This window comes from Anopheles bellator, chromosome 2, assembly GCF_943735745.2.
Source record: "Anopheles bellator chromosome 2, idAnoBellAS_SP24_06.2, whole genome shotgun sequence".
Taxonomy (NCBI): Eukaryota; Metazoa; Arthropoda; class Insecta; order Diptera; family Culicidae; genus Anopheles; species Anopheles bellator.
Genome location: NC_071286.1, coordinates 8,794,879 through 8,818,540, shown reverse-complemented (window position 1 = coordinate 8,818,540; position 23,662 = coordinate 8,794,879). Strand labels below are relative to the sequence as shown.

The window sequence follows — 23,662 nt, the reverse complement described above, 5'->3', positions numbered from 1 at the left end:
CCAATGCACCCACAACGAGTGACTGTATGGTACAGATTTTGGTTTTGTACGAAAATGAAGAAGGAACCGCTCTTATTGTCGTTGGCGGATGCTACTGAGCAATGTTGGCTGATGGGTTCATCTACGAAATTAAAGCTGAGAGCTTGGACCACTTTTGGTTTCAACAGGACGGCGCCACGTGCCCATAATCAATCATTTGCGCCCCATCTTTAAAAATCGAATAATTGGCACCGAAGAAGCTTCGATTTGAAACCATTGGACTAGTATTTTTGGGAAGTGGCGAAAGATAAATGTTATGCGAACAAAGCCAAGCCAAAGCCGAACAAAGCAACCATTGACGACCTCAAGACCTTGATCTCGAAAACTTGAATTAAGCTTCCACATAAATGTTCAAGCATCGAAAAATATTAAGCCGTTTTTGTATTATAACCAAATGAAAAAAAGATCTATCGTGAACCACCCTGTGAAAAAAGTACAGTGAGTTGGGATATGTTCATCCATTTAAAGCGATTTGTTAAATAAATATGCCATATTCATTGGGGTTTTCCATGAATAAAGAATATAAATAAACTAGCGTAAAATTAATTTGTAATCCCAACCGGTTAAGCTCTGTGTGGCAGCAAAAATATAAAAACGAATCAATTAAATAATCAATTTTCATAAACCCATGTACAAAAAGGCGTTTGCATTGAAGGGTTCACTCGAGCTGGCTGCGTGTTTTGGTCGTTGGACGGCCTCAGCCACAGCAACTCGTAACTCGCAGGTGTTACGTGGCGTTATCCAAATATTTTCGCTGTCAACTGTCAAACGCAGAAAAATTCTTCGATAGTGAAAGGAAAGCAAGTGCCCGGAGAAAAGCCGTGCGTGCGTGCGTGCGTGTATTGTGTTGCTGGGGAACGAGCGAGAACCCGTCTCAGGATGATTCCTGATCCCTTCTCGGTCGATTTCAATGTGTCCTTCGCTCGGTTCGGGTCAGTTTCCGTGTTGTGAAAGGGCTGTGTGCCGTTTGGCGCAGGATTGTCGCCGTGCCCGCAAGTTAGTTTCGTTCGTTTCCGGATAGTGACACGGCCTTGCGAAGAAGGATTGCACAAGCAGCAAGGCTCGAGGGGTGTCACGGGGCGCAGGTGCGACGCAACCCACGGGGCTCGATAAGTTCATTCATCAACCACAACACAGCAGCGGATTAGAAGGTAGGTAGAAAGGAAGGGTTCAAGGAGGATAACAGAGTGACGAGCGTCTGATTCGCCCCGTGCTTCCGTTGGCCACGGCAACACATTCCTCCGCTGTGCACCGTAGCATTACGAACGCGGAACCATGTCCTTGCGTAGAGATTTTTTCTCGTTTCGATCGTATCCCTTTGTGTTTGCGTGTGGCTGTGGGTGTGTTTGGTTCTGGTTTTTATCTTGCAGCAAGGTAGATCGCAGTGTGCTAGAGCAAGAGGCAGACTGAGCAGGCGCCGGCGGAGAGAAAGAGACTGCAACAGAAGCGCGCCAGTGCTGCCAACGAGCGCCGTAGCCCGTCCATCCTTGAGGGAACGGTTTGTTTACTATATATATCGTGGCACATTCCTTTACTCCAAGGACGACTCGATTCAATAACGTGGCCCGAGAACGGGGGGGCTTGCCAGCTTTCGAGCTGGGCGAGGGAACGCACTCAGCCAGCCAAGGGAACCAAGATACGGCCAGCGGGTCCCCATTGCGTAATGCTGAATTAATGTTCCGATACGTGTCGAAAAGCGCACGTTTTGGTCGCGAGAAATTGCCGTTCTGTGCCGTGTCTAGGGAGATAGAACCAAAGGGGCCAAGTCTGCCGTTTCGCGATTAAGCACCGCCCGCTGGTCGCAGGGTCACACGTGCGCGGAGGAGAGATTGATATATTCATCCATTTAGATTGCGACAGATACGTCGGCCACTCGGCGGGCGCAAGTGATAACAATCAACCGGAGGTGGCATTCGCGTCTCCTACGCTGCTCCGGCCCCCGGGTGGCGCCGCCGGCAGTACCATGTGTGACATTATGCAAGAGTCATATTTTAATGTATGCCTCACGACCGCGCCGGCCTGGGTGAGAGTCGTTCTCGAACGCGGCGGACAAATGGCGCTGTACCGCGTGTGCTGCAATACCCAGTTACCCAGCCCGTTTTCGGTTGGAGTTGGAATCCGTTTTTGTTGGGTCTTAAATTAAGGAAACTCACTTTGGTGTGTTGCGGGAAATGCGACGCACCAAGCTTTCGTTCCCGGTCGGTGCTCGTGCCGGACTCGGGGCGCATTCGGATTCGGTTCGGTTTTCGAGTTCAAGGATATTTTGTCCGGAATATCCTTGTACGCCAGGCCACCGTCGCTTCATGTTTACAGTTTTCTTTGTTCGCGGCCTACTTTGCGGCAAGGTACGAGCAAACGGTGACGGTGGCACAGGGAAGTCCTGGAATCCGATGGCTGGGTAGCTCCGGTTGACCTTCTGGCCGCGGGAAGGTTTAGAGAAGGGTTTTATCGCTCCAAAGGGGACCTTCCGGGCTGGCACCTTATGCGCAGTCGAACATTTTCGTCTGTTTCACTTGCCTGGCGCCCAGCTTCCCTCCGACCGACCGCCGTTACGTTTTTGGCGTGGAGCACGCTATCCGATCGTTCTCGGACGATAGTAGTAACCGTTCGGATAAATGGTTTCTGGTTCGTGACGCTCGGTAGTGTGCTTTTAAAGCTCGTTTAAAGAGGCGACCGGTCAATGTTGGTGGCTCGAGCGCGGTGTTCAGTTTGACGGTGACCGTATGGCGTGTAATTTCAAGGAAGATAGAGTGAAACACTATTGACTGTTTGGGAACTGCGACCAGTTTTCTGGTGACGTGTGAATGTAGTGTGCTGCACCGTCTCGTCATGGATTATCGGTTTGTGGTTTGCGGTCCGGCGTATGGCAGCGTCAATCCGCGGTAGTGTGCCTGCGCTTCTCTTCGCGTACTTCATGTTGGGTTATGCAAGAGACGTAATTTTATTCGCAAAAATGTATTTCTTGCTCCACAGGCGTGCCAGATAGATAAGAAGTATTAATAATATTTCCAAACACTCTATTTACGATGGATCGGAGTTTGTCAAATTGTTAATGCAAATCGAACAAGGCCGGCAACTTTTCACACATCTTCAACGATGGACGGGCCAGCCGGAGCAGTATGGCCGTTTGTCATGGTGTTGCAGATTTTTGGTGATGGTTAGCCATCAAGACATCGTTAGAGAACCGGACATCGAGCCGGTTACTCATGTCTAGGGTGGCCGTCAAAAGCGCGGAAGCTTTTTTGCTTGTTCAAATTGTGACGGTTTGGTTAGGACGGAGGTTTGGGTAACACGACCAAGAAATCGACCAATTATTTTAAACATCACAATGTTGATTGTATTGTTTACTATCATGATTCTTTATGCTTTATTTCCTCACGCTGCCAGCGAAGGTAAAGTCAACACGTCCCACTCAAAGTTCTCAATTTTTGGCTCTGCATCATCGCGCTCTGAATGCAGTTTTGCACGGGGATCGAAAATTCGCACAAGTTTGTCAAAATTAACAAACAAATCCGTACGCTGGTCGATATGAGGGTTTCGTGGTTCGTGAAATTCCGCGTCCGAAAGGTTAATGCACTTGTTTGGTGGACGAATTTTTGTGCATTTTCATCCGCAGGTTCTGTTTGCGGTAGAAGTAAATATTTCTGCAGTCCTTCTACGTGCGCCGCCCGATGTTTCTGAGCAGCATTGCTAATTGATCGCGAGTGTAATTTGGTTTTGTTTGTTTTATTGCCTGAAACGGGGACAAATGCCTAAGTCAATTTGGGCGTCTTTTGCCAAACAGCTCTCTCTCTGGTATGTGTTCGGCAAATGAAAAATGTGCCGGCATTTTTCGACGGAAAGTTAAAGGCAAACTGAAATGATGCGTTAACTTGCGATCGTTTGGGTGACTTCGAGTGAAAAAATACGATAAATCGTTGTAACTAATACTTGTTTTCAAAACTAGAAGGATAACTAAATCTTGCATCTCAATGCCTCAATTATGGTGAACATGCGAAAAGAACGTAAACGGAAAAACCCAAGATCAAGGCCGGAACGCAGTGCTACAAATCATGCAAAAGGACGAATAATGGTGTTGTTGTGACACATTCTTGCCACGTTCGATGATCCAAAGCAAGGCCCTTAACTAGCAACTGCACTGATTTGCCATTTGCACACATTCTCACGCGCTTGGTTTACGCTTTGATCGTGATGTTCATTAAGATTTAACTATCAATACAGGCGACCGTACGGTGGAGGCCATACAGGCCTTCCTTGGTCAGATTGTGTTGGAACCACGGATTCGAAAGGTTTCGCTGCTGCAAAAGGAACATTATTTTACATTCGGCCCGGTTAAGGCAAGGCGCGCGCTATATGGTCAACCGCGGCTAATCGGAGCAATAAATCATAATGCCACAGCTGGAAGGGTTTCGGGTTTTGATTTGGGCCCCGCGTATCACATGCGCACTCGGACAGTTTTGTGAGGCACATAAAGTAATGAGACCGCCGCCCTAGGATCGCTATCTATTGCCGGCTGCGCGGTGTGCGAGCAATTTGTGATCCGCCACCGCCGTCCGTCATCGATTCTGATGCTTATCCTGCTACAACCTGTTCTGGTTGCATGACGCATAATTTGTATGGGCCGCCATATTTAGTGTCGGCGGTTTTACGACCAATTGCTGCTTGTTCGAGTTGTTGATACCCTGCTGTAGCGCTGCCCGGTGTTTCGTAATGCTATAAAACTCTGCTCAGCATGCGTGTCAACCTTGTCAGCCCACGTTAAGCACATGCAAAGTGATATTAACAATTACTTTGTTTTTCGAACAGACCCCCCGGGCAAGGTAGAGCAATGGGCAAAGCGCATTATTGTTCATCCCGACGGTGTTATGCGTGACTCTAGCACAATTATTGTTGGCGTACATCCAGTGAATCTAATTAAAAACTAAACCAAGCACCATGTTCTCTCTCGGTTGTGTGGAATATACACACATGGGTCGTAAACTAATCCCCATTCGGAGGTCCCAGTACTCAAGCCTGTTTGGCAGTGCAGTTTATGTAAATTAAAGCTCAACAATCACCCCTAATGTCTCTATTTGTTTCCGCGCGCGCGCACGTCGTTGCTGCATCAATCATAATAATGTTTCCATTTGATGGAATCTTGGTAATTTAATTATTTTCACGATCCTTTCGCACACGGACGAATGCATTTGTGCGGCACTCCGCAGCCGAAATGGAGATTCAAAATCGATATGCATAATGGGCTTGTTGCTTGCCAGAGCGAGCTCCGGCAGCACGCGGGCTGCCAGTAAGAGGTCTCGCCTCCAGACGCCTCCAGCGGGCACAGCGAGAAAGGCCCAACGGTCGATTCTTGAAACCCGGACACATTCACGGTCATTCTTCCGCACCCGATCCATGGCGGGTCACCCCGTAATTTATATTGCACCATGCAACGTCTGCAACGAGCACTCTCGAAAAAGGAAATGCCTCTCCGTGTCCGGCACCCGAGAAGAAGCCAGCCCGGAGTAAGACGAAACGAAAACCTTCTCCGCCAAAAAATAACACAAATCCGCACGCCAAATCTGCCGTCATCCCCGACAGCAGACGGCCGGCCGACGAAGGGGGAGTCCTGGGCCATCGGAAAAGGAAGTGCAAAATTAAAGAAAAATCCATCATCATCAAGTCATCGTTGTCGACGCCATCGAAAATGCCGAGCCGCGAGACCCCGCGGAAGATGGCAATAAAACAACTTGACAGCAAAGCAAACAAAACTTTGGTCTCCCCCGAAACGGGCCCAGCAGCGGCGGGCAGCAAGCACGTCGGGGAAGAAAAACGAACGGAACGAACAGAATCATCACGATCTAACCATGTTCCTTTACGCAAATAAGAGTGATGCAAAAACCCATTTGACACACACTCGGGCCGCGGACACGGGCGAAAAAAACACATGCCTGCCCAGGCCCAGAATCCGCATCCTCCATTTGGTTCAATCACCTGCGCGAGTGATCGTCAAGGTTTTTCGTCCCCGCGCTCGGCTCGCACGCCCGTCGTCGTCACGCGCCACGGAGGACAAGTGCAACCGTTTTACTTCGCCGTGGCTGCTGCACTTAGTGCTGGGCTTTTTTTTGTCGGTCGGTTCATGTGGCGGTTTTTGGGAGCTGCACTTGTGGGACAGGGACTCAGTCGACGGGAACACACAGTGCGGTTAGAAAGTTTCGAGATCGAAGAGGCACCGTACAAACGAGTAGCTATGGCAGTGTCTTTAAGTTGATCGGAATGGGAACTGGAAATGATCAGTCATCGACCATATCATTTCCGACGGGGGTGGTCCGAGCGGTCCTGGCCTGTACCAGAGACTCCCTCCATCGCTCGCCATCGAACGCCTTGACAGTAAGGGGTCTTTCTTCTAAGTGCATGGCTCAATGTCAAGGTTTGTGCCACCATAAATCTGGTCTTGTTTTCATTTATCTAAAGATCGAGATTGTCCGCATCTTGCTCAATTCAATCCCACTGGAGCTGGCCCCCTTCTATTCTCATCTGAATCGTCCAGCGTAATAGATTGATTTAGCACACCTTTGAGCAACATTTTTTAAATGAATTCAATAGGACAGTTCTTGAACCCGTGCGCCCGTTGCCGATTTTCTTTAAAATTTTAGTCCCCCGAAAATTGCCAGCATGGACTGTAATTACGGCCAGAGTCTCGGAACTTTCTTCCCGCACTCTGCAAGTGCGCACGTACGCGGCATGGTACTTGATTTTTAGTGTGTTAACGCTTTCTGATGAATTAAGGGAAGATAAAAAAAAACGATGTTCGAATCGGAGCTCGGGATGATTTGCATAACCCACTCTCGCCTTGGTCTGGTCCGCATGGCGCGCTGGTGGCTGATGAAAAGGGTTCGCTGAGGTCCCAATTGCACTGTGAGCCACTTCTGAGCCCGCGGAGTTTGGCCACCGGACGATTCGCTTGGCGTTGCCGCCTGCGCCCGCGCGCGAATTGTTGCATTTTAATTAAAAGTCAATTTCGGGGCCGCTTCCGCCGGGCACAGAGGTCGGGACGGGAGAGGAAATCAAGCGAAACTTCAGTTGGTCGCTTCGAAATTAACAATTCATCGGCCCATAAGTGCCTCTCTATGTGCAGCTATGCGCGCTATCTCGGCGTTAGCGACGGTAACGACCGACCGGCCGACCGGAATGGTCGTGCATCCTTTCGAAACCGCCATTCCTGTGTGTCCTTCTTTTGAAAGACCTTACTAAAGAAGACAAAAAACTACAAATAACCGACAAAAACCGAAACAGAAAAACAGATACTCAAACCACACGTAGCGCTGCGGTCGTAAACGCGCGGAGTTATAGAATCCTTTTTGGCACTTTTGGACGCGCGACCGCGGCCCGCCGCCGGTTGAAGCCTCGCGCGGCACTCGTTAACCACACTTCGGAATGGGCGAACGGAGTTTTGACAGATAGCGATCGGTTTGACGTTTGTCAAACCTTTTTTTCTCGTTTTGTCCAATGGATTGAGTTTCGGCGATCCTTCGCGCGTGGGTGGGCGCACCGCGTGCGTAGGAAGAAGTCGCTTTGCATGTGGGTTCCTTTTTTTATTTGGAGAGAGTTACTTTATGTCGCTTAATGCACCTATCCCGCCGGGCCGAGGGACGACGCATTCGCACGTTCGCATTAGCCGGACACTGGGGTTTGCAACGGCGGCGGCGGCGACGGTGACGGCGACGGCGGGGAGTACAATTTTACGATGCCGCCATGGCCAGTGTCTTGGATGGACGTGCGCGCGCGCGCCCCCGTTGCCCTTTCGTCCGGCGGCGGCGCACTGTCGGTGTTTTGCATGCGACGGAAGGTCGGCTTCCCAAATGTTGGCCATCGTTTCAATGTCGGAGAATTTTGCAAAACATAAACGGGCGAACGTGAATGAAATAAAGTTTGGGGCTGAAATGAGAAATTCTCTCCGCGGGACGCTCTGTGAAGTAGCACCGCGCGAATGCGGTTCGTGGTTCTCTTTCGGCGGCTTCGGTTTATGGCGATTGCCGGGCGCGAGGTGATGGATTGAATTATTGAGTAAACATTTCGAATCAATGTGTTATTAATGTGGGAGGAGTGATTTATGGCGCAACGCTTTAGAATGGAATTTATTCGGTACGCGTGACGCCGGTGAAGCACTGTCCCGGCACTCGTCAAGAGTTGAGACCCACAAATAAATAATCACGCACCCAAGCTGAATGCTCGTTGGGGTGTCCGAGGCGCTAGATGCCGTGGCTAGCAGTGTGTAGTTTTCGTAACGAATTATCTGTCGGCATCAAAACAATCAGCAAAAGTTTGGCCGACTTAATTGCCCAATTTCTTGGTATTGTTCCACAAGGGCTTAGGGTTTTTTTTCATTCGTCAACGAACATTTCGTGTCAATTAAAACTGATCCAAAACATCGAAATTATAATTTTTAACGAGCGTTTTATAATCAAAGCACAAATGAGCCCTTTGGCCGAAATCGCAATCGAAAGTGTTTTTTTTTTGTTAAACTTGGTTGACCACTGTTTAGTGAGAAATCCGATAGTCCTTCAAGAGGCAACTGTTTCGAGTGAGCTAGATTTGATGGATGTTTGTAATCAAGTTTTATGTTTCGCCTTATTTAGCACCATGTGACTTCTGGTGATTCGCTAAACTCAGGAGATCGTTCCATGCACTCCGTTCAGAGTCGATAGCCGGAAGAATAATGTGTTGAAGGCTATTCCAAAGAAGAACCTTTCGGACCCACTTTGGGAAATCGGCACAAATGTCGACAGAGATGGGTTGCATTGAGTAGGGTTTACTTCAAAAACGATGGCACAGATTAGACAAAATTTTGAAGATTTTTTTTGAGTTATGAGTAAAATTCCGTCTATTTTTTCCCACAGTAATCTTCTACGTTTTCGGTATTCAACAAATTAAGGAACATCAACATCCTTGTACGGCAACACCCATTGCCTCCAATTAGGGTTTTCGCAGGACGAATGCGACCAACTCGGCATAACTCGTTGATGGAGCCGTCAAGTTTGACGATCGCAGGTCGATCACCCATCATCGTGTCGACGGGGATTTGTTGGGTGTCATTACAACACTAATGGCTATGGGCGCGCTGCATTGAATGTATCGTACTTTTTTCATAAAATTAATTTTACTGTTTTTTATGAATTCCTGATTCGGGTTTTGCTGCCGGTGTCCCCTTCGGCCGTTTTGGGGGCCCATCGCCGGGCGGTATGGCGACCGTAAATTCGGTACCGTGAAATGGAAACACACACAGGCCCAGGGCGGTCTAACGAGGATGCCGAACCGAAATTTGCGCCCAGTGCCTGTGTGCGTTCGACCGTGTTTTGGGTAATTGCTGCAATTCGGTGCGCTCTTCTCGCTCGCTCTCGCAGCGTTCCGGGACAACGGCGTGCATCTCAATCAATTGCCATCAAATGCAGTCACTGTTGCGCGGCCATACGTGACGATGCAGCTCACTTTTTGCCTGCGACACCATTGTGTTGCGCACAGCCTGGCCACCCAAGCAATAACGATGACGATCATTGACGATCATCACCGAAAACTAAACGCAAATTGCATCGCACTTTCCGCTGCATTCCCGGCCGGTATCGGTGTGTCTACAATAATGTCCTGCCATGTGTGCGACATTCGATGCTACTTACCAACCCGTGGGGTGATGGTGACAATTGCTTCTTCCTGGTCCACTGGTTCCATTTCAGTGCACCCCTTTTCTGATGAGACATTAGCGGCTTTACGGTGACACCTCCATGCGCTTCGGACCCACTTGGCTGGCAGTGTGTTGGCCAATGTTACTCAATAACCGCCAGCCGGCGGACCAGTGCCGCCGGTCGGTTTGTTTGATTATTCGTTGGACTGGTGCCGCCGACTGGCCGCAGAGCCTTACATCATCAGCCCACAGCAGCCCCCAGTTTTGGCCCCCGGTTTTTGTATTTTTCCACCGTTTTCCAAACTAAAAATGCCTTTTTGTGTGGTGCTGCTGCTGCATACACAGAGCCAACGTGGGTAATCGTTGTCATGCTCGGCGTACTTTGGAGGCCCTTTTCTCCCGGACCCCCCCACACTCGCCGCCGTATGATGTATGGTCGTGTGTGCGCCCTGGAACGCCGTGTTCGTACTGGTTTTTTTTTGTTCTTCGCCTTCGCCACATATGCTGCTGCCACCGCTGACCATGAAAACGGCGGTGCGCGATGCGAAGCGCTACAAAGAGAGACGGAGAGAGCGAAGCGACTTCGGCGGACGGAGACGAGGAGGAGAGAGAGTGTGTGGCCGGCCGATGTGGGGGGCCAATGGGGTGCGAAAGAGAAAGGGTGCGCGAGACTCAAGTCAAGTTCAGGGTCAGTACGAAAAGATTTATTTCAGTCGATTTTGCACAAATGTTCGTAGCGCATCGGGGCTCCGTTCGTGTTGGTGTTCGCCGCGTTTGTTGGGTTGTTTTTTGCTGCACTTTTCGGGAGCTTCCTGCCCCCACGACACCCGCGACGTCCTCCCCGAGCGCGGGGGGCGGCTTTGTGGTTGTGTAAGGGTGTGTGCGTTGTGTGGAGTTGCTTTAGTCACGCTACGCGTTTCGTGTGTTTCGGCGGCTTAATTGTTGCGCCGCGCCGAGTTGCGCTACGCAGAAACGTGCGTACGGGGTTTACTACCGGTTTTGCACGTGCGCGTGTGTTGGTCCAATGGCTGTACGCATCTTTTTTGCTGGCCCCACAAATGTTCGTGGTGGCCATCGAAAAAAAACCCCTTTCTGCTTCGGAAGCGATTTGCTCTCGGTGTGTTGAGTAGTGAGTACTACCGAGAAAATTTGGTTCGTCCATCATCTTACGATCGGGTTTGGTTTTGTACGATCAAACGCTGACAGTGGATTGAAAACAGGAACAACAAAACGATCTGTCTGCTATCCGCTAGCATATCGCATAAAGGAGCTCTAGGATTGCAGCGGTGGAGAATCGCTCAAACCACACGGCATTTGCTGTGTGGCATCGTACGTCAATCGAGCTGGAATTCTGCCCGTCAACTGTCAGTAGATTGTTGTGGCCAAAACCGACCCTAGCACCAAACTAATTATGCCCTAACCAAAATTTTCATCGGGCGGTCATGTTTTCATCATTTGGCCAGGCTTTTCCCCTGTTTTCTCCCACTTTCAATGAGGTGGCGGTTGTTCAAGAAAAGGCTTCCAAAATGTTTGAAGCGATCAGCGAAATCAGCCGTAAATAGGCCGACCATCAGGTTTGAACAGCTCCCTTTTTCGATTTGGATATGATTTGGAAGGCTTCAACAAACAATTCTGACTTCGAACACAAATCGGAGCATATCAATACATGTGGTGGTGGTGGTGGACTTTGGTGATGGTGACGTGTGCCGTTGCTGCTGTTGCTGCGAGAGAAAATCGTTTCCGGTTCGCTTCGTACCACGTCATTTCATGACTGGCCGAAAATCGGGCGTATTTCCCCGGCCCGGTTCCTCATTATAATTTGCCGGAATGACCATACTAATGACATTTTTCAAAGCCAGCCCCCCGGGCTAATGTCTCTCTCTCTCTCTCAGGGGACGATTGCGTGTCTGGCGATAGACCGTCAGCCGTGCAGTATCCTCGGGCCCTTAGGACAGACCTTATGTGGATGGTACAGAAATTGGCAGAAATGTTTAGTTTTTTAAAGCGGTAAACGATGGCAATCAGTCACTGATTACGGTGGTCGTGTGCCGGCCGACGATGGTATGTTTCTTAGTATAGTACGCTTTTGAGCCAACTATAAATGATGGATTACGGGCCAAAATGTCGTAGATCGCCCATCAAGCTGAGAATAAATGTATTTTTCGTTTTTTTTTCAATCCCAATTCCTCCGCTGCCGCTGGAAAAAGTAATTTATTTCGTGCCGCGATGTAAAAAAGCGCGTAAGAGGTGTCTAGGCAACAACGGGGAGCAAAAAATGTGGGGACCGCGACCGGCTTGCGATTGCGAAGCCGGCCACGGAAGAAAAACGGTGTCAGTGTGTTAAAGCGATCCGGTCCCGAGTGTCTGACGATGGACACTTCGTGCCGGCGTCTGCTGATGCCGTCGCCGCCGGCTGCGTACCAGATCTCCCACCGTACGCACACCAGGGATGATGATGGTGGGGCCTTGTCTCGTCAATGCGGGTTTCTGGGCGAAAATTCAATTTTGCCTCCCGCGGCCAGCTGTTGGAGGAGGGTTGGAGTGTCTACGACACGATGGGCAGGCTGCCGGTCTGTTGGTTGGTTGGTTGGTTGGTGGTTGTTGACGATTCTCTCCATTCCGGCTCCAAGTTTTTTTTCCGTACGATCACACGCAAACTGCTAGACGCACCCCCACGATCGTTTATTAGGCGGAACATCCGCGTGTTGGTGCGAAGCGAATCGCGATGGCGTGGGCCGTTCGATATTTGCCGCCGATCGAAGATCGCGAACGATTTTCCCGAGACGCTGGCTGGGAACACGTCCGTGTGGTCTCCGTCGTGTTTGTTTGTAGATATTTGCTGTTTCCGCGAACACACAAGCCACTGGAGTTTAATGGAAGTGATTGAAGTATCTCCACTTTTTTGTTCTGCCTTTCGTTACAGGTATGGAAACGTTCCGCTGACAACAGTGGCCATAGCGCGTTAGGACGGAGCAGTGAGTGTTTGAACGCTTTTTCAAGATGTGTCTCGAGCTGTTTCTCGATAAACGCTTACGGGCCCAGTCGAAAACATTCACAATAAGGCAACCATTTTACTCATTTGATCTATATTCTACAAATAATTTATCATGGATCACAAAACATTAAATTATTTCGAAAGCTAAAATTAATACAGACCGCCGATGCGTATTCGATTTGTAGAGTTGATTGAAAGAATTTTCGGTCACATTTGTCACCAGCCAGATCAGAAACGCTGAACATTGAGCGCTATTATCCGATTTTATCAATACAACTATCCTACTAATTTCTTTATCGATGGTTCCTTGTTTGTTTGACCTTTCCGAAAGGCCTCCAAAGTAATCAATGTTTGATAAACTGTGCACTCGTCGACGAAGGAATTATGTCATCGCGTTCCATCTGATGAAGGACTAATTGTGGAAAAGGCTGGATATTTTTATCGTTTATGAAATTTTGATCATGACGCCCTCTCGAAAGCCATACCGTCCATGGTTCCATAAACTTCTGTTTAGGTAGAGTTAAGTTCCAGTACCACAGGCGATGACTAAATGATAGTACTTGACCAGCCTCCGTTAGTCAAATGAGATGGCAAACCCAAACGGCCTAGAACTGTCATTTCGCCATCATCTAAGCGTCTTCGTGATGCAATAAAAATGAATCGGATCTTCGTTTGAGCTCTTTCATGTATCTACTGAAAGTATTGTTGATATATTTTAACGTATTTTTTTAAACTGTTCTCGACGAACCACAGGCCTAACCACGTTGATTAAAACCTAACCTAACTAACCTTAAGACTAGACATTGTCACGTAACTACTTCGGATAAACCGATTTTGATGGCGGATTTCGCGTTTCTTGTTTACCGCGTGGAATTTTATTACATTTTAAGTGCTGTGCAGCCGCCGCATTCGCAAAGCCATCATGCACGTAGCCGAAACAAACCGATTACAATTTTAATATTAAGCATGTTGACGGAGACGCACAAGCCGAACAATAAGAAGCCCTGTTTAGCTCCGGTGCAGCTCAGCACGCAAGGAAAGCCACCCACCTGAAGCAGCCGGCTTGTCCGCGTAATCTGTTTAATGTCGTACTTCAAAGAAGACCGGGTCGCTCCGGAGCCAACTGCTTGATTGCAGCGGCCAGAACCGGCGCGCAAGTGAGCGAAACCGCAGGCGACTGATTATAAGGTCAAGCAGCGAGAAGAGTATTAACTTGCGGTTGCGGTAGGTAAAAAATGTAGGTAAATTCGCTAGACATTCGCATCCGACGAATCTTTCTTGCGGAAGGTAGGTAGGCCACACTAAGCCGTCGCGAATCTGCCGACGGTGGGCAACAGAATTGGGCAATTAAAATTTCAAATCTGCGCCATCATTAAAGCAGGTTGTGTGTGCGGTGTCTGCCGTCTGCTGCGCCGGGACAGCAGGAAGGAGCCCGACAGGAAGCGCTCTGTTCGGTGGGCAACTTACGGCTAGAAATAGAAGAACCGATCCGAGGTAATGCCGGATCGCGATCGCGATCTCGCTGCTGCCGAGTGTCGCGGGGAAGTTTGGCTCTAGACGAAGCGCCGTAACACGCGAACTGGTTTTTTTCGGGCGTCTACTGTTCGTCTGGAGCCTATCTACGGTTTGGGAACGGCAGCGAAAAGAACTACCACCATCACCAACGCCAAGAAGCGGAACTCCGCCTCCGAACCACGGTGAAGCCAGAATTAACTCTTGTTGCGGCTGTGTCGGAATGTTGTAGAAACTCTTGCGCCTGACGCTGGGCAGAGCATGTGCATGGCACTTTTTAACGCTACTCCTGTCAGCCGCGCGGCAGTCTGAGGCCATCACCGCACCATTGGCACCATTTTGGGGATAAATGTCTGCGGCGGGGTCTAAAATTAGAAAGCTTGTTGGGTCCTCTCGATCGTTCGTTCAACGGCGTCGGCTTGGAATGGTGAAAAATTTTCACTTTCGTGCCCGTTTGCCCCCCCCCGTACACTTTCGTTGGCCGTCCGCCCGCCCGCGGCCGTACGCCACATCCGGAACGTGACCGTGAACTTGACAGTGGATTGACGCTGTTCCGCCGTGTTTCTTCGCCAACGTGAATGCTCGGAGCTCTATTATTGGTTAGCTGGGGTCTTCCGTTGCAGTTGATGCAGCTGAACCCATTGTTGTTTCTTTTTCATGCTACGCTCTAGAAGGGAAGTGTGGATCAGCCATCGCTGCGAAAACGTGGCGCTCGATGTCAATATTATTATTTGCACGGTACGATCACCTAGGACCCTTCTGCACTACTGACGTCCGTGGTGCACCGTTTCGACGTAGATTGGCGCGATACCGGATTGGCCAAGTTTGTCAGATGCTTAACCGCACGTTGATTAGCATCGGATCGGGCACTCAAGGATCAAGGATCGCGGCACGGCGATAACCCATGCGTCAATCGCCCGTTTCCTTACCTCAGCAAAGCGCAGTTCCTTGTTGGTGTACGTCAGGATCGCCGCGCCTTGTGCGTCGCGCAGTTGCGAGAGAGAGAGAGAGAGAGAGATGCTGTCACGTTTCGGCAAACGTGATCCCATTTTGGGTTGGTGCACCCGTACTGACCGCACCTAGTAATAGCGCCTATCGGTGCCTCGATGCCATCGAACAACTCGGCCATCGTTAGCCATCGAGTTGTGAGTTTAGTGGAAGACCTGTCAAAGCTACTTTCACTGTCTCCTCCAGGGCTCAGTCAAAGTGGGGTCACTCAAGTTATCGGTTATGGACGCCGCAGTATGAAGTGATCCTGATCCTGAACGATCGTGGGCTGCGAAGGCCAAGATGTGCCAAGGAAAAGAGGGATTTGCATTTGTAATTTGCGTGCTGTAACTTTCTTCTACCGCTCTTCTCGTGAATTTTGTGTTGTTTTGCTGGCCCGAGGCCCGAGAACCCTGCTGGGGGCTGCTGTATTTGCTTGCCATTTTTATTCCGCAAAGGTGGGCGCGAGAATGGGCTTTTGTAGGTCATCCATATTCCTGGGGATAAGTGATTATGGATAAGAGGATCGGTAGAGCCTCCGGCCGCCCATTGAAGGCTCTTGAGGATCTCTCGACGCAAAGACTATCGGATGAACGGAAGATCCAGAGCCAGCACTGTCGGGGGATTGTTACTGGCGTCGTGGGACACCCTCTTGGGAGTCGAATCTGGCGATGGCTGGCGTCGTTGCAATCATCGCCGGCGGTTATCATCATCGCCAACCAGGAGGTCTCTGATAGTGCAGCTCCCACGAGCTTTCTCATCTGGCCGCGATAACTCTCCGAGCACCTCCACCACACAAGTACACGTTCATTGATTATCAGCGCGGCTCCATGTTGGCAGCCCGCGATGCCATAGATTGGTGATCGCCGATAAGGGCTGCATCGCGGCACTCTCAAGGCGACTGTCGCTGCAAGTGTCTGTGTTTGTGTAATGTTTGGTTTGTTTTGCATAAACACACCGCTCTGTATGGGCGATGTTATCAGTTGATACGAGCCTGCGAACAAGTGCACGCACGTTTGCCTTGGGTAAATGCAGTTTCCGTTTTTGCTTTTGCTACATCACATTCTTCACGTTGGCAGCACAGAGCCCGTGACTGCCCGCGGAACACACGAACGGCGCAAATTGTGTGATCAATACTGCATGTGTGTACGTTGATACGGGCGTTTGATAAATTTTCAAGTACCTCTTTGAAGAACCGTTTTTTCGATACCAAATGAAGCTCTTCAAATGATAGTTCACGTAGCAGTTTTGATGATAGTTTAAAAATTGTAAAATTCCAACAGTGAGTCATTGCTGGGAAATGAGGTCCACCACGAGATCTAGATACGGCTTTTCAACTAAAAGCACATAATTTATAAAGTATCAAATCGATTAACAGGATAATTCTTATGCATCCATCCTATCCATCTCGAATATTTTTGGCTGAATTTCTACCATTTTTTTTGGGTTTTGTGGAGGAACCTATTCGAATAGAAATAGATACATTTGATAGAGCCCAAATAGAGCCCCACGTCATGCCACGTCGAAAAGCGCTTTGGGTGCTGATTTCGGACGCACGGTTCGGGGGTTTGGCCAAATTTATGCAATCGAGCCGCGCTCCAGTCACCAGCCAGCAGCAGCATCAGCATGCATGTAAATTTATCGTGTCGAACCACTTTGCATTTTTTGGTCAACTTGGTCAGCTGGTTGTTCGGCGAAAAGCGAAAAAAACACGAAGCAGAAGAAGAAGGCCCATGTCTCCGCCTGTTACTCACGGTCAAGATCGGCTCCGGCTCCCCGGATCGAAAAGGAAAACTTATTCCTAAGCGCTGATGTTGCTGATCGGAGATCGCACTACATTTCGTATGTAGAGTTGAGTGGCGGCATGAATTAGAAATTTCACGGTTCTCCAGATCCGACCGCCAGCAAAAGCGGGGGTTCCTGACTTCTAATTCCGACGCTCCGTCCGTCTGTCCGCTCACGCCTACTGGCTGCTCCGGCTGGGCTTGCGCATAATCTGACCGTGGGCGACAGATGACCGCCACGACGTTGGCTGGCCGGCCGGCCGGTGGTCGGAAAATTCGGACAAGGGCAAGAACTCTGGCTGCAGACCAACAACCGACCGACCCAACCGACGGGGCCGGGGCGCGAAGCTGGTTGATCTTGAAAATCTGATTGCATGTAAATCGATTTTTTCGTCGAGTGTGTGCCGCCATACGCTTCCAATTATTCATCTCACTCGCGCTGCCCATCGATTAGAATGCTAGGCAAACACTTTCGGGCCGGGCCGTGGCATTAATCGCTCACCGACAGCGAGTCAGCTGTTGCGAACGAAGTGGCGTCTATGGGCGAGCGAGGTTTGTTCTTGGTCACACCGTAGGTCTTGTTCCGTAGTGAATCCGCTCTTTGGAAGAAATTTCTCCCGTTTCAGTTCCTAGATGGACTGCATTTTTTATAATTCCTGTTTTAAAAATGTAAAACAATGCGAAGATGCTTTTAAAATATAAAAATATAACATAATATTGTGAGTATTGTGTGTTCACATTTAGATTCATAAACACCCTTTTTAATGTACCAATTGAAGGCGAAATATCTTTATACGCTTTCTACATTTGTTCATAAATTTCCTTTGCTTTTGAACCTTCCAAAAATAAAAATTCAATCACTGTTCGTGACACTAATTGCCTTGTAAAAGAAGAATCGATCGATTGAAATGTAACTTCTCATACGTTCATATGGAGAGTGTACCAACATAACAAAAAATTAGTCGAGGCTCCGAATTTATTGAACATCCCAGTATCTTCTTTAAACCATTAAATTTAGACCTTCAAATTACTGAAAGCGAAACTAGAAGACAACAATCATATGAAGTACCAGGCGTCTCCTTTGTGCACTAAATTGCTTACGTAATTTTCAGATAACCTCCACTAACGATTGTTTATCGGCCATCAATCACGTGCCACAGTTCGATCACACTAAACGTTCCCTGTCCGGTATGCCGATTTATTGTCGGAAATGTGTGCACACTAACGTGCCCACATCACTAAGCGGATAACTGATTTCCCATTTTCACCAGGCGTCTCCATTGATAGCATTATCACCAGCGGTGGCTGCCATTGGAATGCCATGTTTATGAACGTTACGAACTTACATTTGGTGGCCTTGGAACATATCGGCGAACCGAATAGCCTCTGGCAGCCACGATTGGTTCGCCGAAGACTCATTAGCTCCCGGTTCGAGTTCGTGGCCACCACCCCTTTCCATCTATTGTTTTCCCCATCTGGCGTGTCTGCCCCGACCGGAAGAAGCGTCGGGTCCGCGGGGGGGAAGGGGTTGGGAAAGTGTTCCGTGCGCTGTGCTGTGCTGTGCTCTACGACGGGCCACTCTCGCTCTCGGCCATCGATTTTCGGCCCATGTGTGTCCGTGTGCCGCACATTCCAATGTGGCGCGCCAGCTGAGATTGATGGTTTTCCGTGTGCTGTGGCCAACGCGAGAGGGGAGGCCCTACACTCTCTCTCTCTCTCTCTTTCGTTCCCTTTCTCCCCATGGAACGCATTCGATTATCGCATCCATTCCGCACAGCGAACGCCGGCGCGGTGGCGGCGGCGGCGGCGAAGAGAATGGCAAAGAAAATGGCCAACAACGAACGAAAAGGAACGAAGTGAACAAATAAAAACATCCGCGCGCCTCCTCCACTGTTCGCCGCTCCATTGACCGCACTGTGGTGGTGTGTGTGTTGCGAGGTGCTGCCAGCGACGGGGGGGCCGCCAGCCTCCCCGCCAGTCCGATTCGTCGCGCTCCGCTGAGTGTGTTGGTTGCGTATTGCGTTCTTCGCCGTGCGTCGGTCGCGGCAGCGGCGTGTAAACAGCTGAGTCGCGGGCTGCGTGACAGACTGTGACACAGAGCGAAAGAGAGAGAGAGAGCGAGAGGCGGAGACCATCCGCTTCATCGTCGCCACTCACCGCGCCACTTGTTTGCTTCTTGCCATCGTTTTCGCCGCTGGCGCTGGCGAGGCGAGTGAATGCAAAATACCGAGACGGGTTACGATGGTCGTGGCCGCGGTAGTGACTGGGGCGGCGGCGGCTGCTTATTCATCACTTCACGTGTGCCGTTCACGCGTGTGTAGCGCACAACTCGCACACTCTCGCGAATCGCGCCGGTGAGAGGCTCGCCAGTCCCCGGCTCGCTGTGTGTGCGTATCAGCTCCACAAGACCCCACGGCTCCTGAAGCGCGCGGCGGCAGCGGCACCGTAAAAACCGAAACCCCCTTCACACACACACATAGACGGCGGGCCACGCAACATCCCGATGCACGGGCCGCCGCCGCCGATAAGTGATCGTGCGCGGGGCAGAAGAAGGTTGGTTGGCGTCGTTCTCGAGCGGGCCCTTCCCGTCCGCCGCGGTTTATATGGAAAACAAAATTCGCGACTCGCAGCGCGCTCAGTACGAGACTTCATGTCGCTCGGTTCGGTTCACACCCCTAAAACGGAGAGCGTCCGTCCAGCAGCAGTCCCCCTCGGTGAAGCAAAGTGTTCGGCTCATTTGCCGGTGATCTTCGCGACTCAAGGAACGCGTTCAGTAAACTCGAGTCGCTCTGGGTCGAGTGAGAGTAGATCACCTCAGGAACTGCTGTCCGGCCCTCAGGTGTCATTGTTGACGATTGTGCGCCGTGGGTGCGCCAGTTCGGTCTGTGTGCGCCTCTAAGTGCCTTCCAAAGCAAACAGCCCGCGCGAAATCGTGTACACTAGACGTTCCTCACAAACACAGAGATAGCCGAGTAGATCCGCCGCCGATCCGCCGTGAAAAGCTGAGCCACCCTCTGCGCCACGATTTGTTTGAAACACCCGACACCCGATCGGGGAACGGAGCACAGGTGCCTTACACTGTTTTTTTTTCCTCGGTGTCCAGTCGCGTAACTCGCGATCAACAATGTGTGGGTGCGATTGGTGAGCTATTGTGATCGTCACAACTGGTTTATGGACATTTTTCGGAGTGCGCGCCACCGAGTCCTCCAGCAGCAACGGCAGCAGCAGCAGTCGTCCTCAGAAACAGTTCCACGATGGACAGTTGGATGCAAGAAGTGGTAAGTGGTTCGACGCGGCACACCGGAACCGGATCCGCACTCGAATGTTGCACAATTGGCACGGTGCATGGGAGAGCGGGCGGGCCCTCTCGGGTTACACGTTCCGTCGACGTCCCCATCGAGGGCCGCGCGACACTCACAAATCGATCGCCGGCCTAGTCCGTCCCAGTCTCCCTCGCTCTCACTCTCTTGACAGTGTGATTTATGGTTTATTTTTGTCGTGGGTTCTGTGCGACCTCGTCACCGCGGGTCCGCCCCGTCAGGTCAGGCCCTTTTGCATCGGCGAAATCGGTGTAGTTCAATAACGGGTTTAACGGGAACACAATGCTCTTTAATCGGCTTCACGTTGCCGTGTGTCTGTGTTTTCGGACGCAGGTGGATAGTGTTTTTCCACCGCGGCTGACATTCCCTTTTTCTCGATTCCCCCAACCGAGAAACCGAGCGTGTGTTACGTCACCGATCTGTTGCTCGCGGCAGCGATCCGGGGAATCGGGTATTGATGAGCCGTGGGCTAAAAAATCAAACTTTTGCTTAAGGAGAGAGGTACCACTCTACGCACAATACGCATATTCCATGAGAAAGAAATAAAAAGGCTGCGAAAGATGTTGTGGAACATGTTCCTATGCGCTTATCCATCATTTCTTCTGGACAGCCGGGCTGTATTTTTTCTGTGGTGGACATAGCCGTCAATCGATGTTGCTGTGTAGTCGTGCGATCGGAACGGTTTGAATCCAGTTTTTTTGCGCCACGATCGTGCCCGATCCCCTAGAATGAGTCGCAGGCAACTATGGAGTTGGATACTTGAGTTATCTTGTTAGAGTTGTTCAAATTGTTGGTGAAAAATTGGGGAGCAAAGTGTAAGCAACATAGCAATTTGTTGCGAGACCGAAAAGGAGGAACTCTTTCGAGAGGACCCGTAAATTCGCCTATTCGCCTGGCGTTGTCGGGGAAACAAAAATGTTAAAAAAATTACCCATGCATTTGCTTAACGTTGAGCGGTGTGGAGATTCACGCACAAACGGAACGTCTCAGAAGCCCAGATCGGAACGGCCGGGATGTGGATGGTAGAATCTTAGCTTAGAAACGAAGTGAACCGAAACCAAAAAACGTTGCTTAAAAATGGCTCGATGCGGGGGACACCCGGGCGGAGTAAATGTTTTCGATGGGCAAAAAGTGACTAAAACTAATCGCATCTCCTACTTTCGTGTACCTGTACCATCCCCGGAGCCGTGAGCGAGCCGGCGGATGAAACACGCGGCGCTCTTTTTAGCGGCCGATGCTGTCGCTTTGGGGTATGCAAAAAGTTGAAGAAGTTGGTTTTTTTTTCACCCCTTCTTCGTTATCGTGCCGTGCGACGAATGGGCACCATTCGCCGGCCGTGTCGGGTTGATAAGTTTTTGGCTAACCGGTTTGTTTGCTCAGTTGTATGAAGGAAACAAGCTCTCCAGTCGTCGGGGTCCATAGTTTCGTTTGGCGAATCGAAAGTTGACGAAACTGCACACAGGACTCTTTCTGTTCTGTTTTGTCAAGTTGAAAGAGATGAATTTTTACTGTACCATTAGATTGTTGAGCGTTGAGTGGAACGGATAGGACGCAGGCGTCTTGCCCAAGAGCTTATCAACCCGGGCAGGAGGAGCGTTAATCCATCAACCGACGCATATGCGTCCCATTAGTTTGGAAGGCGCACGGAACGGAAACAAAACGTTTTACGACCCTGCCCTCCGCGCCTAATCCTTATGCGTTCCTGGCCACAGACCGACACCGACACTTTGACTGACGGACCCCGGCCCGACGGGCGTACGGATCGCTTCGATCGGCGCAGTACGTTGAGAGTAACATTCTCCTGGGCGAGGAACGCATCCTCAGCGACCGACATCCATTAACGAGCCGCATCTCTCTGAGCGTGTTGTGGCGCAGCTTTTGGGGGGTTTTCCCCCACGGAGTCTAGAGAATCAAAAAAACGCTGGTGGTTTTATGCATTTTTAATTTAATTATCACTACCCCATCGTACTAAGCTGATCCAACGCGGGAGATTGACAGGAGGGGACCCACACCTGTGGTCGCGACGATCTTGAGTTCGAGAGTGTGGCGAAGATTTACGACAACCGATACGGCGAGGGCTCTGCAGTCGGTTCGAGCATTTCCGGTCGCACCGAAGATCACCCAAAAGGCCTGTGGTGCAATAAATTTAGCGAACGATCAGCGTGGTCTTGGCTGTTTGTCTTCCAAGATCCGCTTTGCACGGAAGGGTTCAGCGCAGTTCTCCTTCGCGAGGCAGTAAAGTTTTGGAACGATGCAATCGTTTTGGCTACTGTCCGCGCCAGTTGAGATGGGTATCTTTTAATGCCCATCTCATCCTGATGGCTTTGCGTCAGTCGCCCGTCACTTGATCGTATCAATCAGTTTGCGCGCGCTAGCTTAATGAGCTGCGATGGTTAAGCTCTCTCTCTCTGTCTCTCTGTGGGGGGGCTTGCCGTGTTGTGACCAAAATGGTGGGGCTTCCTTTCTTGTGGTGTGGTCCATCAAAAACACCTTCAATTTAATTGTTCTGTTCCCCGGCCGTTGCACGTCAAATGCACGCCCTGTGCTCGCCGTCATGTTGTAATCTTCAAATCCTTTAACAGGATTGTAAATCATGTTCCTCGTGTGTGCTTTATGCCCACGTCCGATTGGACGTAATGGGTTACACTTTTCAATTTGGCTAATTGTCGCGGGTGTCACCCCCCCCTGACCGGGTGTTCCGGTTGCGTAATGGTGCGCCCCAGTGCACCGCCGATTACGTTCCAAGGTGTGGAGCGACCTCGGTGCAGACTTGCATGCGCATTGGGCGTGGTATGGTGGTCGGTGGTCCTTTGGCGGGTTGTGTTTGGGTCGGTCGGCTGGCTGGGTGACCACGCGCATCATTCGCCGGCGGCCACCGACGGGTCGGCTGCCGATACTCTCTCTCTCTCTCTCTCTCTGTCTCTGTATTCGAGTGCTGATAGTGCGCGATTATCATCGTCATGCGAAGTTGCCGTGCCGTGGAGAACCAGGCCGCACTGCCCCCGGTCAGTCCCAGGCAATCTATTGGCGCTCGGTATCTGCGCCCTCTCACGGTCTGGCCGAACCGGCGAGATGCTGGGTCAAACCGGTCACGAGCACCCAGCTCTTCGGGGTCCGGTAGGTTTTATGTTTTGACTCGCCCTGGACTCAACAATGTAAAATGTTTTTGAAAGTACCAGCGCGTAAAGATAGTGCCCCCTGATGTTGTACAAACCGTATTGATTCTCCAGAGACGATCACATTAAATAAATTAACAGATCGAAAGACCACATTTTTACTCATACGTTTCATAGGGTTTATATAGGGCACTGTTCGAAAGGACTCGTTCGAAATGGAGTGTCAGAAATCTTCTCGAGATCATCTCTCTAGA

General features: G+C 50.3%; 1 protein-coding gene across 2 annotated transcripts in view; it reads left to right on the top strand.

Annotated features, from left to right (window-relative positions):
- The first annotated feature begins 851 nt into the window (after positions 1-851).
- Positions 852-23,662, top strand: part of LOC131211483 (estrogen-related receptor gamma) — a 31,268-nt gene continuing 8,457 nt past the window's right edge. Inside the window, exon 1 of one of the 2 annotated variants that reach the window (XM_058204968.1) lies at positions 852-1,190. Coding sequence is in view for 1 of the 2 variants with exons in the window: in XM_058204967.1 (XP_058060950.1) it covers positions 20,227-20,250 (24 nt within the window). In the remaining variant the exon portion in view is untranslated. Of the gene's footprint in view, positions 1,191-20,170; positions 20,251-23,662 lie in introns of those variants that run through there. The other variant, XM_058204967.1, reaches the window with a different exon arrangement.